Source organism: Scophthalmus maximus, chromosome 15 (assembly GCF_022379125.1).
Source record: "Scophthalmus maximus strain ysfricsl-2021 chromosome 15, ASM2237912v1, whole genome shotgun sequence".
NCBI classification, from domain to species: domain Eukaryota; kingdom Metazoa; phylum Chordata; class Actinopteri; order Pleuronectiformes; family Scophthalmidae; genus Scophthalmus; species Scophthalmus maximus.
The window spans coordinates 19,451,953-19,473,677 of NC_061529.1; the positions used below are offsets into that span (position 1 = coordinate 19,451,953).

At 41.3% G+C, this 21,725-nt stretch overlaps 1 protein-coding gene across 2 annotated transcripts in view; it reads right to left on the reverse strand.

Moving 5' to 3' along the window:
* eipr1 (EARP complex and GARP complex interacting protein 1) overlaps positions 1-21,725 on the reverse strand; it is a 72,635-nt gene that overhangs the window by 20,202 nt on the left and 30,708 nt on the right. For both annotated transcript variants that reach the window (XM_035611537.2, XM_035611536.2), the window contains exons 5-6: positions 16,024-16,123; positions 8,642-8,778 (exon numbers count right to left, since the gene is read on the reverse strand). In XM_035611537.2, the coding sequence (XP_035467430.1) occupies positions 8,642-8,778; positions 16,024-16,123 (237 nt within the window). The remainder of the gene's footprint in view (positions 1-8,641; positions 8,779-16,023; positions 16,124-21,725) is intronic.

The window sequence follows — 21,725 nt, forward strand, 5'->3', positions numbered from 1 at the left end:
CTTTTTGCAAAATATTTCTGTTATATATAAATATGTGAATACAATGTTATTCAAAATGCTTTTGAATAGTAGTTAACCTTCGGAACTGTATCATTATGGTGCGCCAAAGCACTGCTAAATCCATTCCAAACACACACACACACACACACAATACACACAGACACACAGTTGTTAAGAGTGCATGCTTGACTGCAGCACTGCACTGCTTCTCAGTATGCACCCTGCAGTGCATGGTATGGCTACCAGCATGGCTGTGTGTGTGTGTGTGTGTGTGAGAGAGAGAGAGAGAGAGAGAGAGAGAGAGAGAGAGAGATGGACACATACAAGTGAAAAGCTTTCACACATACTGGTAAAATGTGCTCATACACAGCTGAAATGCTCTGTTATAATATTTTGCCATATTTTTTTCCATCTTTATAGATGGAAAGCCAGTAGGTGGCGCTATAATTGTGGTTCAATATTGACATGCAAATGTGTTGAGGGGGTGGGACTGTTACCATGCCTGAGAAATATGGTCAAGATATGACCACATACGCTCGAGCCAAGACAGTCTGGCAACCACTAGATGTTCGCCACCATGCCACGGGGAGGGCATGTGACAATAAGTCACAGATTTGTCTACATGACAGCATCAAAGGGTTTGAGGTTTTCTAAGCAATTTTTAGGTGGATCTGGTCAACCTGCAACACAGAGGACATGAAAGCATAAAACATGTCAACTCCTGATCCCAGCAGGTGGCGCTATGACGTTCGGTCAATATTGACATGTACATATGTCGAGGGCGGGACTGTTATCATGCCTGGAAAGTTTGGGTCAGAGTGGACCATGTACCTCCAATTACGAACAACTTCCTGTTTCATGGCAAAAATAGAAATTCGCCAGGCCCTCACGGCAAGGGCCTCTGACGAAAAGTAAGGATTTTGATAAATATTTATTTCATAGGTGTTTAGATGACACACACAAAATTTGAAGCTGCTTATGTGAAATCTGTAGGAGGAGTTCGTTAAAGTATGAAATGTGTAAAATGGCTAAAATTTGACTTTGAAACTAAATGAACGACTTCCTGATGGTTGGAGGTAATGGCGGCTAAGGCTTTTTTGTAGGTCTTGTGGGATAAATGTCGAGGCATCACTTTAGGGGGCGCTGTAGAAGCATTTTGCCACGCCCATCCAAAAGATTAATTTTCCACATATTTGTTGACCAGTCTGGCAGGTCTGCAAATTTTGGGGCAGTGAAAAATGAAAGACCTACAGAAAATAATAATAATCCTTACAAATACAAGAGGGCCTTCGCCAGCCTCCTGCTGGTCGGCGCTCGCGCCCTAATAAGAAGAAACGGAGCAAATACAAGAGGGCCTTCGCCAGCCTCCAGCTGGTCGGCGCTCGGGCCCTATTAACACAATTCAAAAACACCCCAGAGAATCACTAAATTATAACTGGGTTTGCCGGTGAATGTGTCCTCGGTCTGGCTGTCAGTCAGATCCACCTTTCACTCCTCCCACAGTTACTCTCTCTGATCCAAATGTGGTTACTTCTGGTTGGTAGTATTTTGAGAGCAATTTGGAGTATTTGTTCTATCTGTTCTAAGCTTTTTAGTTGCACACACACACTGCGATCACTGCACGACACACACACACACACACACACACACACACACACACACACACACACACACACACACACACACACACACACACACACACACACACACACACACACACACACACACACACACACACACACACACACACACACACACACACACACACACACACACTCGACCTGTTTAGATTGGTCTTGGCTATAGTCATAAAATCCACTGACACAACATCTGTGGCCCGACAAAATGTGTGTTATAATAATAATAATAATAATAATAATAATAATGATGTTATAGTTCAACTACTTCCTATCACTGCTTATAGGTCACCATATGCCCCTGTGCAGCACCTATGTGAAGTTGTAAGGGTCCAGTGCCTAGTTTAATTCAATTCAATGTGCTTTATTGACATGAATGTCAGGTGATGATATCATTTAATAATGAGGGGCTGCATCAGAAGGTGCATACGGATGAGACACAAACAATGCAACACCACACTAGATCCATGAAGCTATTGCCATGTGTGGCATATTCACGTGTTGTGAATGTTTAAACCTAACAGGTGAAAACGTGAGGAAATTCACCTGGAGGGAAAATGAAATAAATGGAGCATTTCAGCCAAGTGAAATTAAACATTGTGTATATTGCTATAGTCATGTCTTTAAAAGACATGACAACTAATCCCCATCAATAAAAATCCCATTATGTAAAATGGCTTATTGGCATTTTTCCTAACATTTTTCGTCGGTTTGAAGATGACATCAGTAGGTGACCTGACTGAGAACGAGTGGAATTGGAATGCAAGTCAAAAACAGCAAACATTTTGTGTACTGTAGTTATTTCAAAAAACATCTAATGTTGTTTATTCAAAAGATATTTTTTTTGCTGCCTTTGATGAACGTTGATGCCCATAGGCGTATGAAGGCTTAACGTCACAACTAGACAACAGAGAATAGTCCATGAATGAGTCTCGGTTGTATTTAAATAGGTCTTTAGCTGAACAGATGGTACTGTTAAAACCACATAGCTTTGAAATTCTTAAGGCAGTTCGTGGAACAACCTATAGAGGCAACATTCTGACTTTCACTAATATTGTGTGATGAAGTCATATTTGCTACAGCTAACATGTTCTTTCTTAAATAACGTTACACTATTTGCCAATATCATTCATCGAGGGAACACTTCAAAATGGCTTTCTGATGACCTATGGCAAAAGTGAAATACGACCTTTCAAAAACACTTTAATGAAAAAGACCTTGCCTAAAAATCACAACGGGGATTAGTTTCTGAATAATGTAAAAGCGAATTCAGTACGCTGAAAAAGAGAAGATGTGAAAATGTGCTGGGATTTTCCATGAAACACCGCTTTCTGTCCCCAATATCAGAGGAAGTATTCCATAATTTACATAATGCTGCATATTACATTAGTACAAACTAGAACATGATCCATATATGTTTTATAAGTACTGTTATCTTTATAGTTTTTTCATAGCACTGTGTCTGGGAGAGAGGGAACTGTAGTGTAGATACCGTGAGTCTCTCCAGGGTGTTAAGACTAACTAGAGGTGGGTTTTGGGCTCCTCTCCCTGTCCTTGTTCCAGACTAGTGCAGCCGTGTTTGTGTTGGCAGAAGGGGTGACAGGCACTGGGAAGTGTTTGCGTGCTTTTGTTTGTTTGTGTGGGTTTGAGGGGGGCACCTCAGAGTTTGTCTGGGGACGCAGTGGAGCATGTTGAGAGGCTGCCATCACACAACTGCCATACCAACTGGACACACAAACACATACACAAAATCACAAGACGGCCGCATTTATGCGGAAAGCATGAGTGCACAACACCACACAAAAAACACACACACACACACACACACACACACGCATAAGCAGAAAGGTACACACAACAAAGAGCAAACACAGGGGACCACAGAGTCATTTGTCACGTGCAAGTCACTTACTCAAACAGACACGTGCGCAGATAAATGTGACTCACAGCTCATTCACACTTGCAAGCTTTCCACTCGCAACCACTTCACACTTGTGCATTGATGTGCACGCATGTGGCACACCTCGGCTGGAGTCCGTGTATGTCTACAACCTTGGATTGAAGAAAGCTAAAGAAGGTGATTCATTCAGTCAATAGCTCCAATACAAAAAAAACGAGAAACCATAGAAACTGAAGACCTAAAATGTACAAGAAAAACATCACTTGAAGCTATTCAGATGTTTGAGGTTATAGTTCCAGTTTGGTTTTAGATTTTATTATTGTTAGGGCTTTTTGAGTCCAAGATGACTTATTCACACTTTTTGTCCGACCAATTTTGGCTCACAAAATGAGCAAAAGATTATCAAACTGTTGCTGATTATTTTTCTGTCCATCAACTGGTCGATTAATCACCTAGATTTTTTTTAGCTCTTTGTGACGGAGCTGCAGCATGAGAGAAAAAAGTCCACATGTTATTACACTGCTGCTTGAAATGCTACATGTGTACCCGAGATACAATTTATTGCAACATATTTATTCATTCCTGGGCACACTTAATGATGTAAAAATATGTTTATTTAAGGTTTTTCGAGCAACCCCAAATCAAAGATTAAAGTTATTTACCACACATTTTAGAGGATTTGTGTTTTCAATTCATAAGGGACAGAGTTTTAATATTAAATGCTTCCTGTGAATATAAACCAATTAATCATATTTCCATGAACATGCATTTGTTATATACTTTGTGTTAACACATTACTTTGAGAACCGGGCCGTGCATCTCATACCTGGGTACTATTAAGATTGCATAGCCTCTCTTCAGGTGAGACTGTGACAGTTGTGTTTGAAAAGTGAGGAAAACAGCAGCGGTGCACTGATGGACCCTTGTGTAAAACCTCCTTAACCTAAATCATTTTAACTTTGTTCAGGTTAGAAACGCATGATCCCCTGCTGCCTTAAAATTGAGAGTTAACGGAAGCTACTGCAATTTTTAATACTTAGTTCAGCGTTGTATGATGAGTTGACATGTTTGTTCATTTGATATTAAGTACTTAAAAACATAGCTGTTGAAGCCATTTTGTACCAGAACATCTTAGGCTGCTGTTAAATTCAGGGGTCAGGAGTGAACTCAACACTAACCTTCAACAATGGTTAGTACTGGATTCATTATCATGACTTACCTTTGCATATATTAGACACAGCAGGTTGAAATGTCTGTTTTCTTCAAACTACAAAATAAGAAGATTTTTAACACACCATTAAATGAATAAGCAGCGAATCATTCACCTAATGAGTTGAGTGAATGTTCAGCAGTTCATTCATTCAACTCTTCATTTCAAAACAAAGACCTCAAGACATTTTACGATCATGGACTGAAGTTGACATGAAATTAACTTCAATATTTACATTAAGTTAACTAAAATAGAGTAGTTAATCCCACTTAATTTCTATATTTATTTTCCAAGACTTATTAACTATATCGGGCTGAATTTTGCATCTAGAGACATCTAGAATTATTTGATTTGGTGGGAAGGTGAAACAAAAAAAAAATGCAATCTTCTATGTTTAAATATCAAAGGCATAAAAAAGTCACTACATATGAGATCATTTTGATATTCTTGATTCAGGCGACAGCCTGGTGCTCCCTCTACTGGCTGCAGGTGTCTTGTGGGATAATAATAGTGTCTTTTTTCACTTCACCCTGATATCAGAGACGAGACTGTCGTGTCTGCTAACAAGCCCCGCGCTGCTGCCCCCTCCTTCCCTTTGTGCCGATGGCCAAATCAGTACTGTTGCATCTTTCAAAATAGCACAGCAGGAGGAGAGTGGCCAAAACGGAGCATGCAGGAACTCTTCAATTTATTATGTGGCTGACGGGGAGTGATATCAATGATTCAGCTACTTTATCTGGGCCTGTGATGCGCGTCTTGTAAATGTATTCTCTCACTCCCCGTCTCTCTCTCTCTCTGTCTCTCTCTCTCCTTCACCCGGCACCACTCTCAATCTCTTCAACACTTTGCTGTTATCATGCCGATCGATAGCGAGGTGATTATTATTCCTCTAGCAGAGCCCACACATTCTGACCTTACTCATCACGTATCTCAGATACACAGGAGACACAAACAAAACACACACAGGCAACACAGCTCGTGCGAGAAGTTGTAAGGTGGGCTGATGATAACCTGCAGTTACCATGTTAATGTGTGACACTACAATGCTTCATGTCAACCACAAACATTAGTGTTCCAACGCGGCACTTCATCATGTGTTGAGAAGACGCACACACTTCATTAGATTCATGAACAACAACTGCACGACTGCCACTCTGACTGTTACCACTGCTTTCATTACATTTCTACAGAGCACTGAGCTATATGGACATTTCTGCTTGGAGAATTTGAATCAATATCATAGCAACATGCAGGTCTTCCCCGAGTCCTGCCTGCTGTACATCTTACAGCAATTTCCCATTTCCAATATGAGATTTAGTATCTCACATTGGGCAATCCAACCTCTTTTTTGGCAATGTTTTTTCTATGTCACAATATAAGTCACACCTTTCAAATGCACCACTGTTTAATTTTGTTGCAACACAACCAACAGTGAGGAATATTTCCTCACAGCATAATGGTGGGGACCTCACCACACAACACTGCGTGTGCAGTTTGTAAATATAACTCATTGTCATCTTAAAAGACATGCTAGCAGGTCGCGCTGGAACTCTACGGTTTTGTCCTAGTGGTTAGTGCGTTGGTCTCCCATACCCGAGGTCTTGGACCAGCCAGAGCAAACATCACAACAACAAATTACAGAGAAAAAAGCTTTCTCCAAAATTGCTTATTCCCCCTTTAAATGAAAAACTATCGAAGCAATCGGACCAAGCATCGAGTGCTAGCTTAAGTAGTTTACAGGCTATAGGTCAGTGCAAAGAAACAGACAGATAGTTGCAGATTGTGCACTTTTTTAGATTAAAAAAAATAAGTTATGGTGAAAAGAAAATTACAGATGCCGAGAACAACCGTGCCTGCAATTAATTTTTTCACTCGTTATCTCGAGATAACGAGTTATTATCTTGTTATCACAAGATATTAACTCGTTACCTGGAGAAAACAATGGTTGTTTCCTCTTATAACATAATATTGAGTGTATTGGAGAACAGGTCAGGAGAGCCATGCCAAACAGCCTAAACGCCACTGCCGATCTCTGCCTGCCTTGCTCCAGAACATCTGCCTACCTGCCTGACAACTCATATAAATCCACATCCCCTTTCCCCTGGATTTCCATTAAAACGTGTTAAACTTCTCTTAAGTCTGGTGTTCTGCATATTTGAGTTCACATCCTGCTCACTGATGGGCGGATAACAAACAGGTGCGCTTCCAGCCAGGAACCGAGAGCGCTACACGCCCACTGCTGCATCTCTAGCCGTAACAATAGCTTCTCTGAAGACTGGTGCTTCTCCGTTGTAATGACGAAGACTTGTCTGAATATTATCTTGAATGGAAAGACACAATGGAATTTCTGCACTCTGATGTATTCATCAATGCTTACTCCTGAGATTTTCAGCTACTGCTATCAAGATACCATCTATGTTGGCATGGCTCTCCTGTTCTCTGATAGACTCAATATTTTATGTTAAAAGAGGGAACAACCTTTTTTTCCCCTCAAGATTATGAGTTAATATCTCGTTATAACAAGTTATTACCCTGTTTTCACGAGAAAACAAAAGCGTTGTTATCCCGAGATAACAAGATAATAACTTGTTATGACGAGATAATAACTTATTATTTCGCGATAATAACTCTCATTAAAAAGTAATTGCAGGCACGGGCGTAGAAAATGACACTACATATCAGCACTAATAGCAGCAATTTAGGAAAGTTCCCAATTACCAAAATATTTTTTGCCTCAATAATAGTAGCATGAAAATCTTGTCTCTGGCCAACTTGCTATTTCTCTATATCTAATAAATTGCAGAATCAGTCTGTCACCGACACACTTTATAGCAGTTTCTAACCGGTCCATATACTGTACATTGCAGCTAATTGATCTGTGGTGCGTTTCTGCCTGCAAAATTCAGAGAAATGTCATTAAACTAACAAGTAAACAAGTATTGAGGGGGGAAGGATCCTGGTTCTGTGTTGTTGCCTTTTTCCATAATGGTATGACTTGTTGCTCACACCAGCAGTGAAGACTGTCATGTGAATATATAACTTGATTTAGCAAGAAAATCTTGCATGAAGATCATAACTCAATGGATGTGTCAACCCATCACAACATTTTCATTAATTCATACAATTCTGGTCAGAGTAAAAGAGTAGTCGAGTTCAAAACCCTGTCCTAGTCATAATATGAAACAACACGATTCAATTACTGACTGCACAACATATTATTTGAACTGCATAATGAGCAAATGTAAGAGCTTTGCAGTGACTGGATTTTAAGGGCTTCTTTGAATATCTGTAATGAATGTAGATTAGGGCAAAAGTTACGGCAAAACTCATCTGTAATATTTTATTTCAGCATGATGACTCACATTAAATACATATTTCTGTGTACTGCACAGAAATATCTTGTAATGACATATAAACACATGCTGACAGTTAAGCCCCGATAGTTTTACTTACATGACTCTTACACGACTCACTTCTGTCAGATTTAAATGCCGGCTGTTGGAAAAGATCCGACTACTTTTAAGTCAGGTGCATGTACAAAAAACTGCCCTAATGCTGAGTGGCACAGCTTATAGAAAACATGCTGTTCTTTTTGACCAAAGCCCTACTTTATAATGCTTCTTCCTTGCACTGGCCTAATGACAGCTACAATGTTGCTGTACATATGTGTGAACTGGAGCATCTGTGCTTCTTCAAACTTCCAGAAAAAATATCAATACAGTGAAACAGGAAAAGAGAAAAGATATCCTAAAAAACCTGAATTCCCCTTAAATGATCGTCATGCACAAAAAGGCACAGATTTGAACAAAAAAAGACGAAAATACATATATGTATGCAGAATATACTGGAAAATTGTACTGTTTTTTTAGACCAGCCTCAGCAAGCCAAGCTCACCTCATAGTGCGAAGGTCCCAACCTCGTATGACTGTGTCATTTGCTGTGGCGAGCTGACTGCAGTTGTGGTGGGGGCTCCACTTGCCCGCGTTGAACTTCAGCTGACCTTTGCCCTCCAATGTGGCAGTGCTGGAGACCTGCGGCCACATAAAAACCCGCTTATTAAAATCTGGGTATAGGTATGGGAAGTCTACCAGATTTAAAACATCACATATGCTTTGAGACTCCAAAAAGAGATATTTATCAAGAGATGGAGCCCTGGCATTTTTTTATTAATGCAGTGAATTAACTGTAAGTCTACAAATCTAGAATCAGGTATATATCTCCACCTTCCAAACCCATCTTACCAGCTCCATGTAAGCCCACACAATATAACAGAATCCATAGAACAAATCCACACGCAATGTGCTTTCATGGACCCTACCCAAACACCCCGTCTATCTTCATCTTTGTTTATTTGTTTGTTTATATTTGCTTAATTCTATTTATTTTTTCCTCTATTGTTTAACTATCTGTGCAGTATTACAGGTCTTACATCTTCTAATTAGTCCATGTGATGATTTAGTTTTGTTTTTCTTTTCTTCCTGTCTTGCTTTTTATATTGATCTTTTAAAATGTTTGTAAAAATTACAGGTAAAGCTAAAAAACAAAACAAATACATAACTGTATATGTAATTGTTTTTGTTTTGGAAACTGATCAGGCATTATTAGAAGTCATTTTCTCTGCAGGCCACACTCAAGACTACATTCGTCCAGTGAAACTATTAATATTTTGGCCATTACCGGCAAACCAGCTGCCTGCAGATTTACACGCTGAAACATGTACACACTCAACCATATTATTTCTACTTACCTTGACATTAATAAGCAGGACAAAATGTGACTTGTTCTGATTCGGACACACAACTAATTTAAAGAAACAATAAATGTTTCTTGTAACAATTGATCGAATGTGGAAGGATGGTCGCTCATTTTGGCTAATGCAAAGAATGTCTGTAGTTCCACTCTCCCCTACAGAGCTGCGGGGTTTCTCCGGCTTCCTCTCACTGTCCAAAAACATGCAGCTTAGGTATATTGGAGACTAAAATGCCCGTAGGTATGAATGTGAGCGTGGATGGATGCTTGTCTCTGTATGTTGGCCCTGCGATATACTGGCGACCTGTCCAGGGAGTACCCTACGTCTCGCCAAAGGGCGGTTTAAGCATGCGCTGCCCAGAGTGGCAGCAGTTGCAGCAGCTCTTGCCCACCGTTGAGTTTTTTTCACTTTTTAAAGTTGTTTTTTAAGTATTTAGTATTTTTTTCATGTGTGTTAGTTTGCGTAAGCATTTGTGCACTATGGAGACCAACTTCGCAGTTTTTGCGAAGACCACACCAGAGTTTTTGCTCTGGTCTTTGCTTTGATCAGCCGCCTCTTCAACCTGAGCCCGAAGCTGGGGAGAGTTCCACAGCTGTGGAAGACATCCTGCGTGGTGCCAGTACCAAAAGTACCGCACCCGAAGGACCTCAACAGCTACAGGTCAGTGGCTCTTATATCGCACCTAATGAAGACTTTGGAGCGCCTGGTGCTCGTCCATCTCCGCCCCCTGGTGAGACCATCGATGGACCCGCTGCAGTTCGCCTACCAGCCCAGCGGGGTAGATGACGCCATCATCTTCCTCCTCCAAAGAGCTCTTTCTCACCTGGAGAAGCCTGGAATCACTGTGAGAATCATGTTCTTTGATTTCTCCAGCGCCTTCAACACCATCCAGCCGGTGCTCCTGGGGGACAAGCTGGAGCACTCAGGAGTAGATCACCACTTCACATCCTGGATAATCGACTACCTCACTAACCGCCCCCAAAATGTGAGGACACGGGACTGTGTCTCTGATACAGTAGTCTGCATCACAGGAGCGACACAGGGAACAGTTTTGGCTCCCTTCCTGTTCACCCTGTACACTGCAGACTTCAAGTACAGCACAGCCACCTGCCATCTGCAGAAGTTCTCTGACGACTCTGCCATCGTCGGCCTCATCACAGATGACGATGACAGGGAGTACAGAGAACTGACTCAGGACTTTGTGGACTGGTGCCAGTGGAACCGCCTCCAGATCAACGCGGGTAAAACCAAGGAGCTGGTGGTGGATTCCCGCAGGCGCAGTCACCCCCCCACAACACCGGTGAACATCGAGGGAAAGGACATAGAGAGAGTGGACTCTTATAAGTACCTGGGTATTCACCTGAACAATAAACTGGACTGGACAGACAACACCATGGCACTGTACAAGAAGGGCCAGGGCAGACTGTACCTGCTCAGGAGACTCAGGTCCTTTGGAGTGCAGGGGGCGCTCCTCAAGACTTTCTTTGACACTCTGGTGGCATCAGCCATTTTCTATGGATTGGTCTGCTGGAGCAGCAGCATGCCAACAGCTGACAGGAGGAGACTAGACAGACTGATCAGGAAGGCCAGCTCTGTCCTAAGATTCCCCTTTGGACACAGTGCAGGTGGTGGGAGAGAGGAGGAGGGTAGCAAAGCTATCATCGGTGATGGACAGTGACTCCCACCCCATGCGGGACACTGTCTCTGCACTGAACAGCTCCTTCAGCGACCGGCTCCTTCACCCTAAGTGTGTGAAGGCGCAGTCATGCTGGTTCATCAGCGGCAGCCATCTTGGTTGTTCACAAAAGTCGTTTCTCTCCGCGTCATGGTATAAACCCTGCCCATGATCAGATAATCTGTTGTGATTGGACGGACAAGATTTCTGCCGGTGGGAAATGACTTTCCAATGAAGAGGATCCAGACCATATTCTGGCAGATCATATGAAATGAGCTCCCGGAATTTGTCTGGGTCCCAGGCAAGGATAACCAAATTCATATGCTTATCATCGGATATTCATCTAACCTGCTACATATATTTCACAGCGCAACAAAGGAAGTGAAATTAATCAAAGTCAACACACTTCATGAACTTATATAAAGCCTATCATTTCATCTGGCTACTTTAAAGTTGGAATCTAATTTAATTCATCAGGCTGGCTGTGGAAATGATTATCTTTCCTTAAATTATGATGCATCTAAGAATTCAAAAAAGCAGCGTCTGACTGCTTCATTTTTCTCTGCTCGGTGACTATCTATGGGTTTTTATCCTGATCTTTCTCCCCCCCCATCTCTGCCTGTCGGTGCAGGGATCATCGATCGCCCCGTCACCGCACAGCTCCCTGGTACACTCTCATTATTTCAGCTAGAGAAGATAGAGGGAGAGTGAGCAGGAGAGAGACAGGCCAGCAGAGCAGAAAGGAGGGAGGGAGGGAGGAAGGCTGGGAAAGAATAACAGAGAGGATAAAAGGAAGGAGAACATAGAAAAGAGAAAAGAGCAAAAGTCGTAAGAAAGGAGCCAAAGAACGGTGGCGGAGGATGAGGGAATCGATAGAATAAGACGGGGAGAGAAGCAGTGTTTCCAATGTGGCCTTGATGTAAAATTCCATGACTTTTCCACGAGTGTTCATGATTAAATCAAAGTACCTCCATCATTTTTTTGCCTTTTCCACAGTTAATAAAGATGACATTTATTTTTCATCACACTTTAAATGTTGGGGTTACTAAATCAGTTAATAGACATGTTGAAACTCCTAATGTTCGGGACAAAGTGACATGGCAGTTGCAGCATCTTGAGAACACTGATATTCTTGTTTTTAACTGTATGTTAACTACCCCAAATTTTTTAAGAGCATTGGTTTTAAGTGAGTGAGACTTAACCACATGACTAGTGGGAAGAGGAGAAGCTGTTTGAATATTATCCTCTGGATTGGTATTGACATCTTTACTGATTCGATCAGATGGACAACCTGTCAGCCATGACATGATAATCGTATTAAGTTTCTTGAAAAAAGTATAGTGTTTCCATGAGCAGTTCTATTCAAATCTTATACATGGTGGTCGCCCCCAAATCACATTTGATTGGATAAATTTATGCACTGTTTTACTCTTGAGATCACATTGAGTGTTCAATATTTAGACTATATATAAAATATTTCAATCTTTTCAGGAAAAGAAAGCTTCTTGACATATACATAGTTGGCATAGAACAAGAGAAAAAAGAATAGACAATGTTAAGGACAATATTGAAAAATAATGTAACAAGGCTGCCTGCAATGTGACCAGTGTACAAAGTATTGTGATAGTCCCTGAATTCTTCAGACACAAGATAAAACTCCCTTACGTTCCCTAGACAGAAAAGAAGCTCAGCGAGCTCCGTCAGCCATGGGAGGTCTGGAGCAGGAGTCCACCACTCTGCGGCTACACTATAGTGGTACAACAGAAAAGCCTGAGCTCCGTGCATCCCCGCTTCCCAGCTTTATTAGTGCACAAAACAAATTAGGGGCCCTAACAAGGCAGCACATACCACACTAGGGGAAGCATTCATTCAGGACACAAGCGGCACTAATGCAAAGCTATCTCTCAAATCACCAAGCATTTATCCAGACTCTGGAAGAGAGAGAGGAATAGAGAGAGGAAGAGAGAGAGAGAGAGAGAGAGAGAAAGAGAGAGAGTGTGTATATATGTATGAGCAGATGTGCAGGAGTGCATGTGGGTGTGCCCTGAGCCAGTAGAAATGTTCCACCAGCGAATCTAATTGATGAGCTTTGTTTACGCACACACACACACACACACACACACACACACACACACACACACACACACACACACACACACACACACACACACACACACACACACACACACACACACACACACACACACACACACACACACACACACACACACACACACACACACACACACACCACCTTCAAACAATGAAATCTTGCATGCTAATGCAAATGATTCTCTCTTACATATGCATACACAATCTCACGCAAACACCCACACGGTACACACACGGTACACACACACACACCGTTGAGAGAGACACGTCCAAACTTCAGCTGGACACGGCTTGAGATGAACACATCACCCTCTGACAGACACAGGGAGAGATGAATGTGGTATGAAAGGAGGGAGGAGGAGGGAGGGAGGGAAAGAGATTAGCATTCCCATCAGCATTGGAGGAACTTGGCTGCCAAATTCTTTCTCCTCTCTTTCATTCCCTTTCTCCTCATCAGTCACTCTCCTTATCCATATCCCCCCTTTTCCACTCCCTCCTAATCTCCTATTTTCCAATCAGCAGGGCCCTTCATTGCTCCCTCAGTCTCTATCCTCCCTCCATCTTCCCTTTCTCATTATATTCCTTTCCACTCTTTACTTTCCAACTCTCTCCTTCTCTCTCAGTGGAGGATTTATGTGTTGTCCACTGTGCGTGTCAAAGGACGGGATCAACAACCCACTATCCTTCCTGGTCCAAGTCAAGCTCACACAGCGATCACTGCACGGGACAGACGCACGCACGCACGCACGCACGCACGCACGCACGCACGCACGCACGCACGCACGCACGCACGCACGCACATGGCAGATCTGATGGATCTGCCATGTTTTTCAAGTCTCGACCCGTCTACTGTTGGTGAGTCTGTGTACACTGCAGCCTCAGATTTCTGTTCTTGGCTGACAGGAGAGAAACCTGATATGCGTTTGCTGTTGCAGCACTGCACCTTAAGTTTTGACAAGTTGTTCATTCATGAGGTGCTTTTTTTGCTCAGCAGAGTTGTTACGTGTGGTAATGTGAGTTACTGTAGCCTCACTGTCAGCTCCAACCAGTCTGGCCATTCTGCTCTAACCTCTCTCTTCAACAACAAGTGTCCGTCCACAGAACTGCTGCTCACTTGATGTTTTTGTCTTTTTCTGAATAAAAACAGTAGAGACTTTTTTGTGTGAAAAAAATCCTCTGGCACCAACAATCATGCCACAATCAAAAGTCACTGAGATCAAATTTTTTCATCATTCTGATGTTTGATGTGAACATTCACTGAAGCAGGATTTTATGTATTGCACTGCTGATTGGATAATTGCCCGAACAAGCAGGTGTGCAGGAGTTCCTAATAATCTATTTGATGACTGTATCCGAATCATTGGAGAAACTATCAATTAAATAATTAAATAATCATTATTATGGTTTCCAGTATTGCACTAGTAAAATTGTAACTATTGCAAAACTTGACTCCTGATATCTAGAATGGAATTTCTCCAACCGCAATTTCCAGCACATAGTGAATTCGATTAATGCATAGCGTATAGTACGTATACATAAAATCTAAATGATAAGGTCTAACTTCGATTTGGAATCTTAATATATACAATAATTATATACATATATAATAAGCACATGAAAATAAAAGCACATGAAATAAAACTTGTCATTGTGATTTTAATCTTGATTGATGTGATGAGTGTGAGAGACTGTTTGACAGCAAGGCAAGTGTGGAACTTGCACTTAAACAAACCGCAAGCAGATTTTTTTTTCAAAAGGTCAGATTACTGAGTTCACATGAACACACATGCATCAACATCTACTCTACTTCTTCCACACACACATACACACCTGACACACACATTTATCTTGAGTTTTTGAATACATAATAGGCATTTTAATTGCAAAGCTGGCGGGCTACAGACTGGGAATTTACAGTGGAAAGCCTCTTCACCTCTCATCAGGAAGAATACATCTACAGAGGAACTGACCAAATGAGCTTACAGACAATTCAGCTATAGGTGATACTTTTATTTGAAGGCAATTGAAAAGTCGTGTATCGTGTATTTTTGCAGTATTTAAAAAACAGTGTGTCTCTCAGACCATTGAGAGGCACCAGTTTGTCCCTTTACTGATTCCACAGATGAATCAATGAAGAAATCGACCTTCCTGTACAGAACCCTGACCCCAACCCCATCGAACACCTTTTGGATGAACGGGTACACCAATAGCAGGGCAGGTTCTTATGGCCCAACATCAGTGCCTGAGCTTTGGTCAATGACTGCGAGCAAATCTCTGCAGCTGAGTTCCAAAAATGTGTTGGAAGCCTTTCTAAAAGGGTTGAGGCTTTTGTGAAGCCCTTTTCAACAAAACAGTTTCAGCAACTATGTAACCATAAGAACTGAACTTGAAATTACAGAAACCCCTTTGCACATTCCTGTGCTACCACTGCACCTGAAGAACTGAAGATTTGGCTAATTAACCTCAATGAAACAACTCAAGTAAAGTTTTATCTATCTCCTTCAATTGCTCTCTCTTTCTCTGCTTTCAGCTTGTGTGCACTCTCCATCTCTTAATCTTGCTTTTTGGGGAAGTAGCAATAAAATTAAAGTCCATTAACCTGTGCCTCGCAATGTTCAACCCTCGAAAGTCCACTCTGATAGTTCCTGAACCATCTGAAATTACTCACTCTGAGCATGGATGTTATTTTGGCACTAAGAACAATCATTCAGGAACTAAGTTCAGTCCCTGGTTCCTTACCGTTGCCTGTGTGGAGCTCTCCTGCAAGTCCCAGAGCAGAGCGTGGTTATCAGCCAGTGAAATCACACGCTTGCCGTCCCCCATGGGTTCCCAAAGTACACTGTAAATAAACACACACACACACACGCACACAATACTTGTTAGTGAGAAACGATCCTTGTTTTTGGCTTTTATGTTTTCATTTGTTGACAATTATCAAAAAAACCTGAAAGTTTACAGTCGTGGTCGCAGGTCCGTGAGGCTGTACTCAGACACAGCAGTGCATGCTAATATGCCCTCAATGACAATGCTATTTATTTATGTTAATAAGTTAATATCTTCAGCATGTGCACCATCTCAGCATAGCCTGTGAAAGTGCTAGCATTCACTTATTTGCACTAAACACAAAGTACAGCTAAATATGATGCAAATGAAAGTTGTTGTTTTTTTTTCCTGTTTCTAGCTTACCATAGCTAGCCTGGCTAGGTCCCAATTAACCCTGTTAACATCTCTGAAGTAGCCTTATTAGAACCTTTATTTTTGCACTTTCTTTCAAGCATACTTAGGCCATGTATTACTACACCAACTCGCGCCGGTGCAGAAAATCTGCGTATAATTTCGCAAATCAGCTATTCGAAGTAAGGTGATAAAGTGATACGCTCTATCACTTGGCTGTCATTGTAGTAATACATGGTCGAAGTACGCTTGAAAAAAAGTGCAGTCTGGCTGCAAACTAAAGCAGTAAAAAAATACATTATTTAGCGTACAATTGAACAGATTCTGTTTTAGGTAAGCATTTCAAAATGTGGCGAAAAATACTTTTTTCGGTGGTCCCCTCTGCAACAGTGGGACTAACTTTTGCTACTTCCACTTCTCCTCCAAACTCCATTAAATGACAGCGCTGATAACCATCTTCATAAGGTAACAAATAAACTATGCATATGTACCTCATACAACCCCACTTCAAAATCACTGAACTATCCCTTTAACAGTGTATCTCATTAGTTTAATGGAGGAATACAAACAATTTAAAAATGCCAGTTTGTGCACTCTCAGTGAACAAATACAGCCAGTATTTGTGACTGTGTGTAGCTTCCTGAAGTCTTGCTGTCAGAAATAGGGAACCCGTTTTGTATCATCTCGCATGTACAACACCCAAAACAAAACCTGTGCTCACTGACTGTTTTTAGCAACCAGTGCTACCCAGGGTGCCAATTGTGAAAAAAAAAATGGGGGGAACAGGAGTGGCTTCGTAATCCCGTCCTCCGGCATGGGAGATGGACGCACTACCAGGCAGGCTTAAACCAATGGCCGCTAGCGACTGTCGCTAGCACATCTCTTAAAGCTGCAGTTGGTAGGATTGAGGAGAGTGGACTTAGTCTCAGAATTTAATTCAAATGACTCCTGCTCCCTCCCCCTCTGCTGCACTTCGGTTCTGCCTCCACAGCTCCTCACAGCCCGACATGCCCGCGCAGGCTACCATGGCAACCGAAGCCAGGCTAGGTACGTAACAACAACACGTTTCCACCGGTAAAAAGCGTACACGGACCACTGTCGACATTTCTAGAATATAAGACGTTTTAAGCAACCGTTGCCTTACATTATTACCTGTGCCTTTTTGTGAAAACAACATTCTCTGTGTTTTTTAACGTAGGCTACCATAAATCAGTTGATATTAGCTTGTTTACGTATGTAGCGTTAGCTAGCACATTAGCTTCTATAGAATGTTACATGAAACAGGGATAATTACAGGTCAAGCAGAACGCATTGTTTGTGAATCCTTTACTTCTCGCAGCTCTGTCATCTGTGGAGCCGCTCCAACGTTTACACAGGTTTTCTCTCTGCTCGATCTGCTTCCTTGTTTTTAGCTCGCTTTTGCTCGTGGTCTTTGTCGTATATACAGGTTCTGTAAAGGTTTTTCGATGCTTGGGTTATGCTTTCTCTGCCACGGTCTTTTCAAACTAACTCCGCTTCTGCTGCTAGCTCCTAGTTGCTTAGACGTGAGCTTGGTCTTGACAGAGCGACTGAGTGTGTACACAGGTTCAGCAGCGCTGTGCAACGCGTAGACGGCTGATTGCCAGAGCGGAGAGACACCCCCTGGCTGTCATTGGAGATTTTTCTTTGGGCGCAGAGGATTCTTGAAGAGGCCATCAAAGGCAGAAGGGGTCGACAGATGAACTAGATTCTGTCACATATGATCTGTATCACATACTACTACCAGGATATAGTGACAGTTTCAGCAAATATGAAAAAAGTTATTTTTGCAAATCCTCTGTACGGTGATGGCGTATTACGCCTTGAGATAATGTATTATGATCAGCTGCTATATAAATAAAAATGAATCCTAAAATTTGATATTGCCAAGAGCTGGTTGGATTTTCACAAATAGGGCTCCAGCCTACAGCATCATTACTTTGCCAACACATTGATGATACCATTCAAGTGAGTTTGTACTGCCAAATCTAGCAGCCCAATTCTGTCAATCTTGTGTTCAAAAGCAACAGAGGGACACAGGGTTGCCTCGCTGGTGTTAAAAAAGTGGAAGATTTAACTGCATACTTAGCTTTGATTCCTCCCTATATACTATTTTAGTATTGATTCCGCACTGCAAGCTTCTTTGAGTTGTGATTCTCCACTTCGGTCTAACAAAAGTATGTACTCTGAGCACAAACCTTAGGGACCTAACCACACCTGACATGCTGGAGCTCAAACTGTAATTTCATAATTCCCTAGGCGTTGATTGGACCACTTGTATGCTTTTTTTGTTTGTCCTTAGTTTGGATAGGTTTTCCAGCTAAATGTAGGCAAAGACACACTGCAGGTTATAAGAAAGAGTACACAACCCAAGTGAGAAGGCAGTGCTTTTAAATCTGAGCTCTGTTGACTTTAAAAGCAACATGTCAGTGCCTTCAGAGACCTGGCAACAAAGATCATCATAACCTTGGCCTGGAAGAGCTGCTATATACTTGTTCAGGTTTTGATGAGTGTGACTCAAAAAATATATGTGTCTAATCTGGGTTAAAGGATGTAAAATGTCTGGGAGGTTAGATTTGGTCTGGCTGACGGTCTGGATGTCTGAGCCCATCACAGCACCAAAGCAGCTGGCATCTGAGGTTTGCCAAATTACGCTATTCATTTAAAGACTTCATCAATTAGACAACCCCATTTACTTGGACTCATTTGTCAATTTGAAGTGGCAACAACAATGCCAGTGTGTCTGAGAGGGTGCTTGATAGAGGAGGTGAGAGTGCTCGCAAGAGATAAAAGAAATGACAGGAAGGAAGAATTTCGTCGGGAGAAGTCTGCTTTTGAATTTAATCCAAGATTAAAATATGCATAGTCCCATGAGAAAGGTGGTGTTGGGAGAGAGATAGAAGGTGAAGGAGGGAGGCAGAGGATCTGTGTTTATAGGGGTTGTAAATTATTGGCTGCTGAGGGACAGTTTTTACTGTCCTCCTGAAGAGCAGGAAGTCAGGGACATGGGGTGTACAGCTACACACACCAACAAGACTTAGGGATTAGTTTGAATTGTTTTGTTTTTTAATCTTAATACAATACTCACATATGTTAAAAGAATTACTGGTCACTGTAATAAGTTTGTGTGTTCATACTGGCAGTGAAACATTCACTTCCTGATAACTACACAGTCAATGTTAAGCAGAAAAGCATTCAGCTCTGTCAATATTTTTAGTAAGTAAGTAAGTAGTTGCACTATATGTGTATGTTAGGGGTTTAAGAATTATCAAATCCATGGTTCAGTTCATACCTTGTTATTTTAGTTTTTTCAACCAAAATGTTGCATCACTGCTGGCTTAAAGGTGGCCTCGGTGTCAGCAATTTCAAAGGTAATATCCATCTGGAGCTAATGAAACGAGCCAAAATTGTACTGCACTGATCACTTGATCGTGATTGGACCAAAATGATCATGTCATACAGGAAGCTGGAAGAAAAATGAACTAAATATACAGCTGTCTAAAATAGAATAATAATTCAGTAATTTACTTGTGTAGTAGTGTTAGATGTGAAATGAAAAATGAGTTTTGTCACATCAGTAAAATAATGAGAGCTCAACGGGCTGCAGCTGGGGGAGTTGGTTGGGGTACCGGGGTTCTATCGTCCTGTATCACGATATGATGTGGGGGATGTTTGTATCCTGGTTTCTTTCACAGCTTCAGTGTTAAAATCTGTAGCAAAACATCCGACTGAACAAGACCTTACAATATAGTCCACAACTGCACGCTTAAAAGCTTCGGCTATCTCACTGACAGGAAAAGCTATACTTCATAGTCTGATTCTGAGTGTTTAAGGTGATACTTTAAAATGATGATAAGATTTGCGAAGGAAAAGTGGACCAAAAATTATTTGGTGCAGTGATCGTTAGACCTTCATCAAGCTAAATTCACTGCAAGTAAGACATTGTATGGGAGCTTATTATCCAATAATTGTTTTCATAAGATATGATTTACTTAGAAGAGGGACATTCCAACTGTTGACTACTGAAAATATCCTGTCAATTACAAACATCTAACATTACAACACAAAAACAAAAAAAAATCTAAATGAGCTTAAAGCTGCACTTTTGGGTAATATCTTCATGGTTTAATGTAAGTCGCTTTGGACAAAAGCTAAATGAATGTAATGTAATGGTGTCCTTTGAGAAGAAACCTCTTCAGCCAAGTGCAAAGAGTAGATACATAAGCATGCAGAGGGCGTATTTACCAGAATTCAACAAAGATTTACAAAGTAGGCCAGTTTACACAATTAAGATTGTTTAGCTTCAGCTGAATACATGGAAAGGTGATAGATGTTGTTTTGAATGAGAAATTGACAGTCATCACTATTGATCTTTTTTCTCTTTGAGCTTGAGTAAGCTTAATGAGACATCTTTAATCGGTTGAGGCATTTATTAATTATGAATGAGAGCTAGGTGAAAGTGTGGATTTTTGCAACCAAAAATATCAATTCATGATTATGATTTTGAAAGTATTCATCATTGAGCCCCAGGTATATGACTGGTGTGTTTTTTTCCTTAAACCAAGAAAAAACCTGGGTGTTTTCTGCATCTCATTAAGGAAACAGGCTCCAGCATTTCATCATTTTGAAAAAAACAACAACTGTAAATTCAAAAAGATACCAAGTTGTTTTGGCAAATTCAGTCTAAAGGCCTCACATGAGCACCAGCAAAACAATGTTTTTGCACAAAATGATGAGTCTGGATTTTGTCCCCCTTTTCTCACACTGAAGATACACCAAAGTAGGATCACTTCACGGCCAGTAGGAACAGGAGGAAAGATTACAGTGACCAGTTAAAATAAGGCATGTGAGGATTCTTTTATGATTTTTACAACTTGAAAAAGAAATGTTACTCCAACCACAATCTGTACATGTCTCAACCCAACCCGCATTCCAAACCAAAACCAGCACTAAAAGGAAATGATTTACCTTGAGAGGACAAGCTTTTTGGCCCCAAATGGAAGTTGAGTCCCCATAACGCGTAAGAGTGAACAGATTTATGTGTCAACACACTTTGATTAATATGAGTGCACACTGCCTGTTGGGGCATCACAGAGTCTCAGCACATACAGTATACCTTATAGGCAGGATGTCAGATAGCACTCCTCTTTCTCTCACACCTACAGCGGCACACCATAGGACCACTTAAAACATACTCAACCCTTTGTGATTTACACACCATATGCTCTCCTATACTCTCAATTAATTCA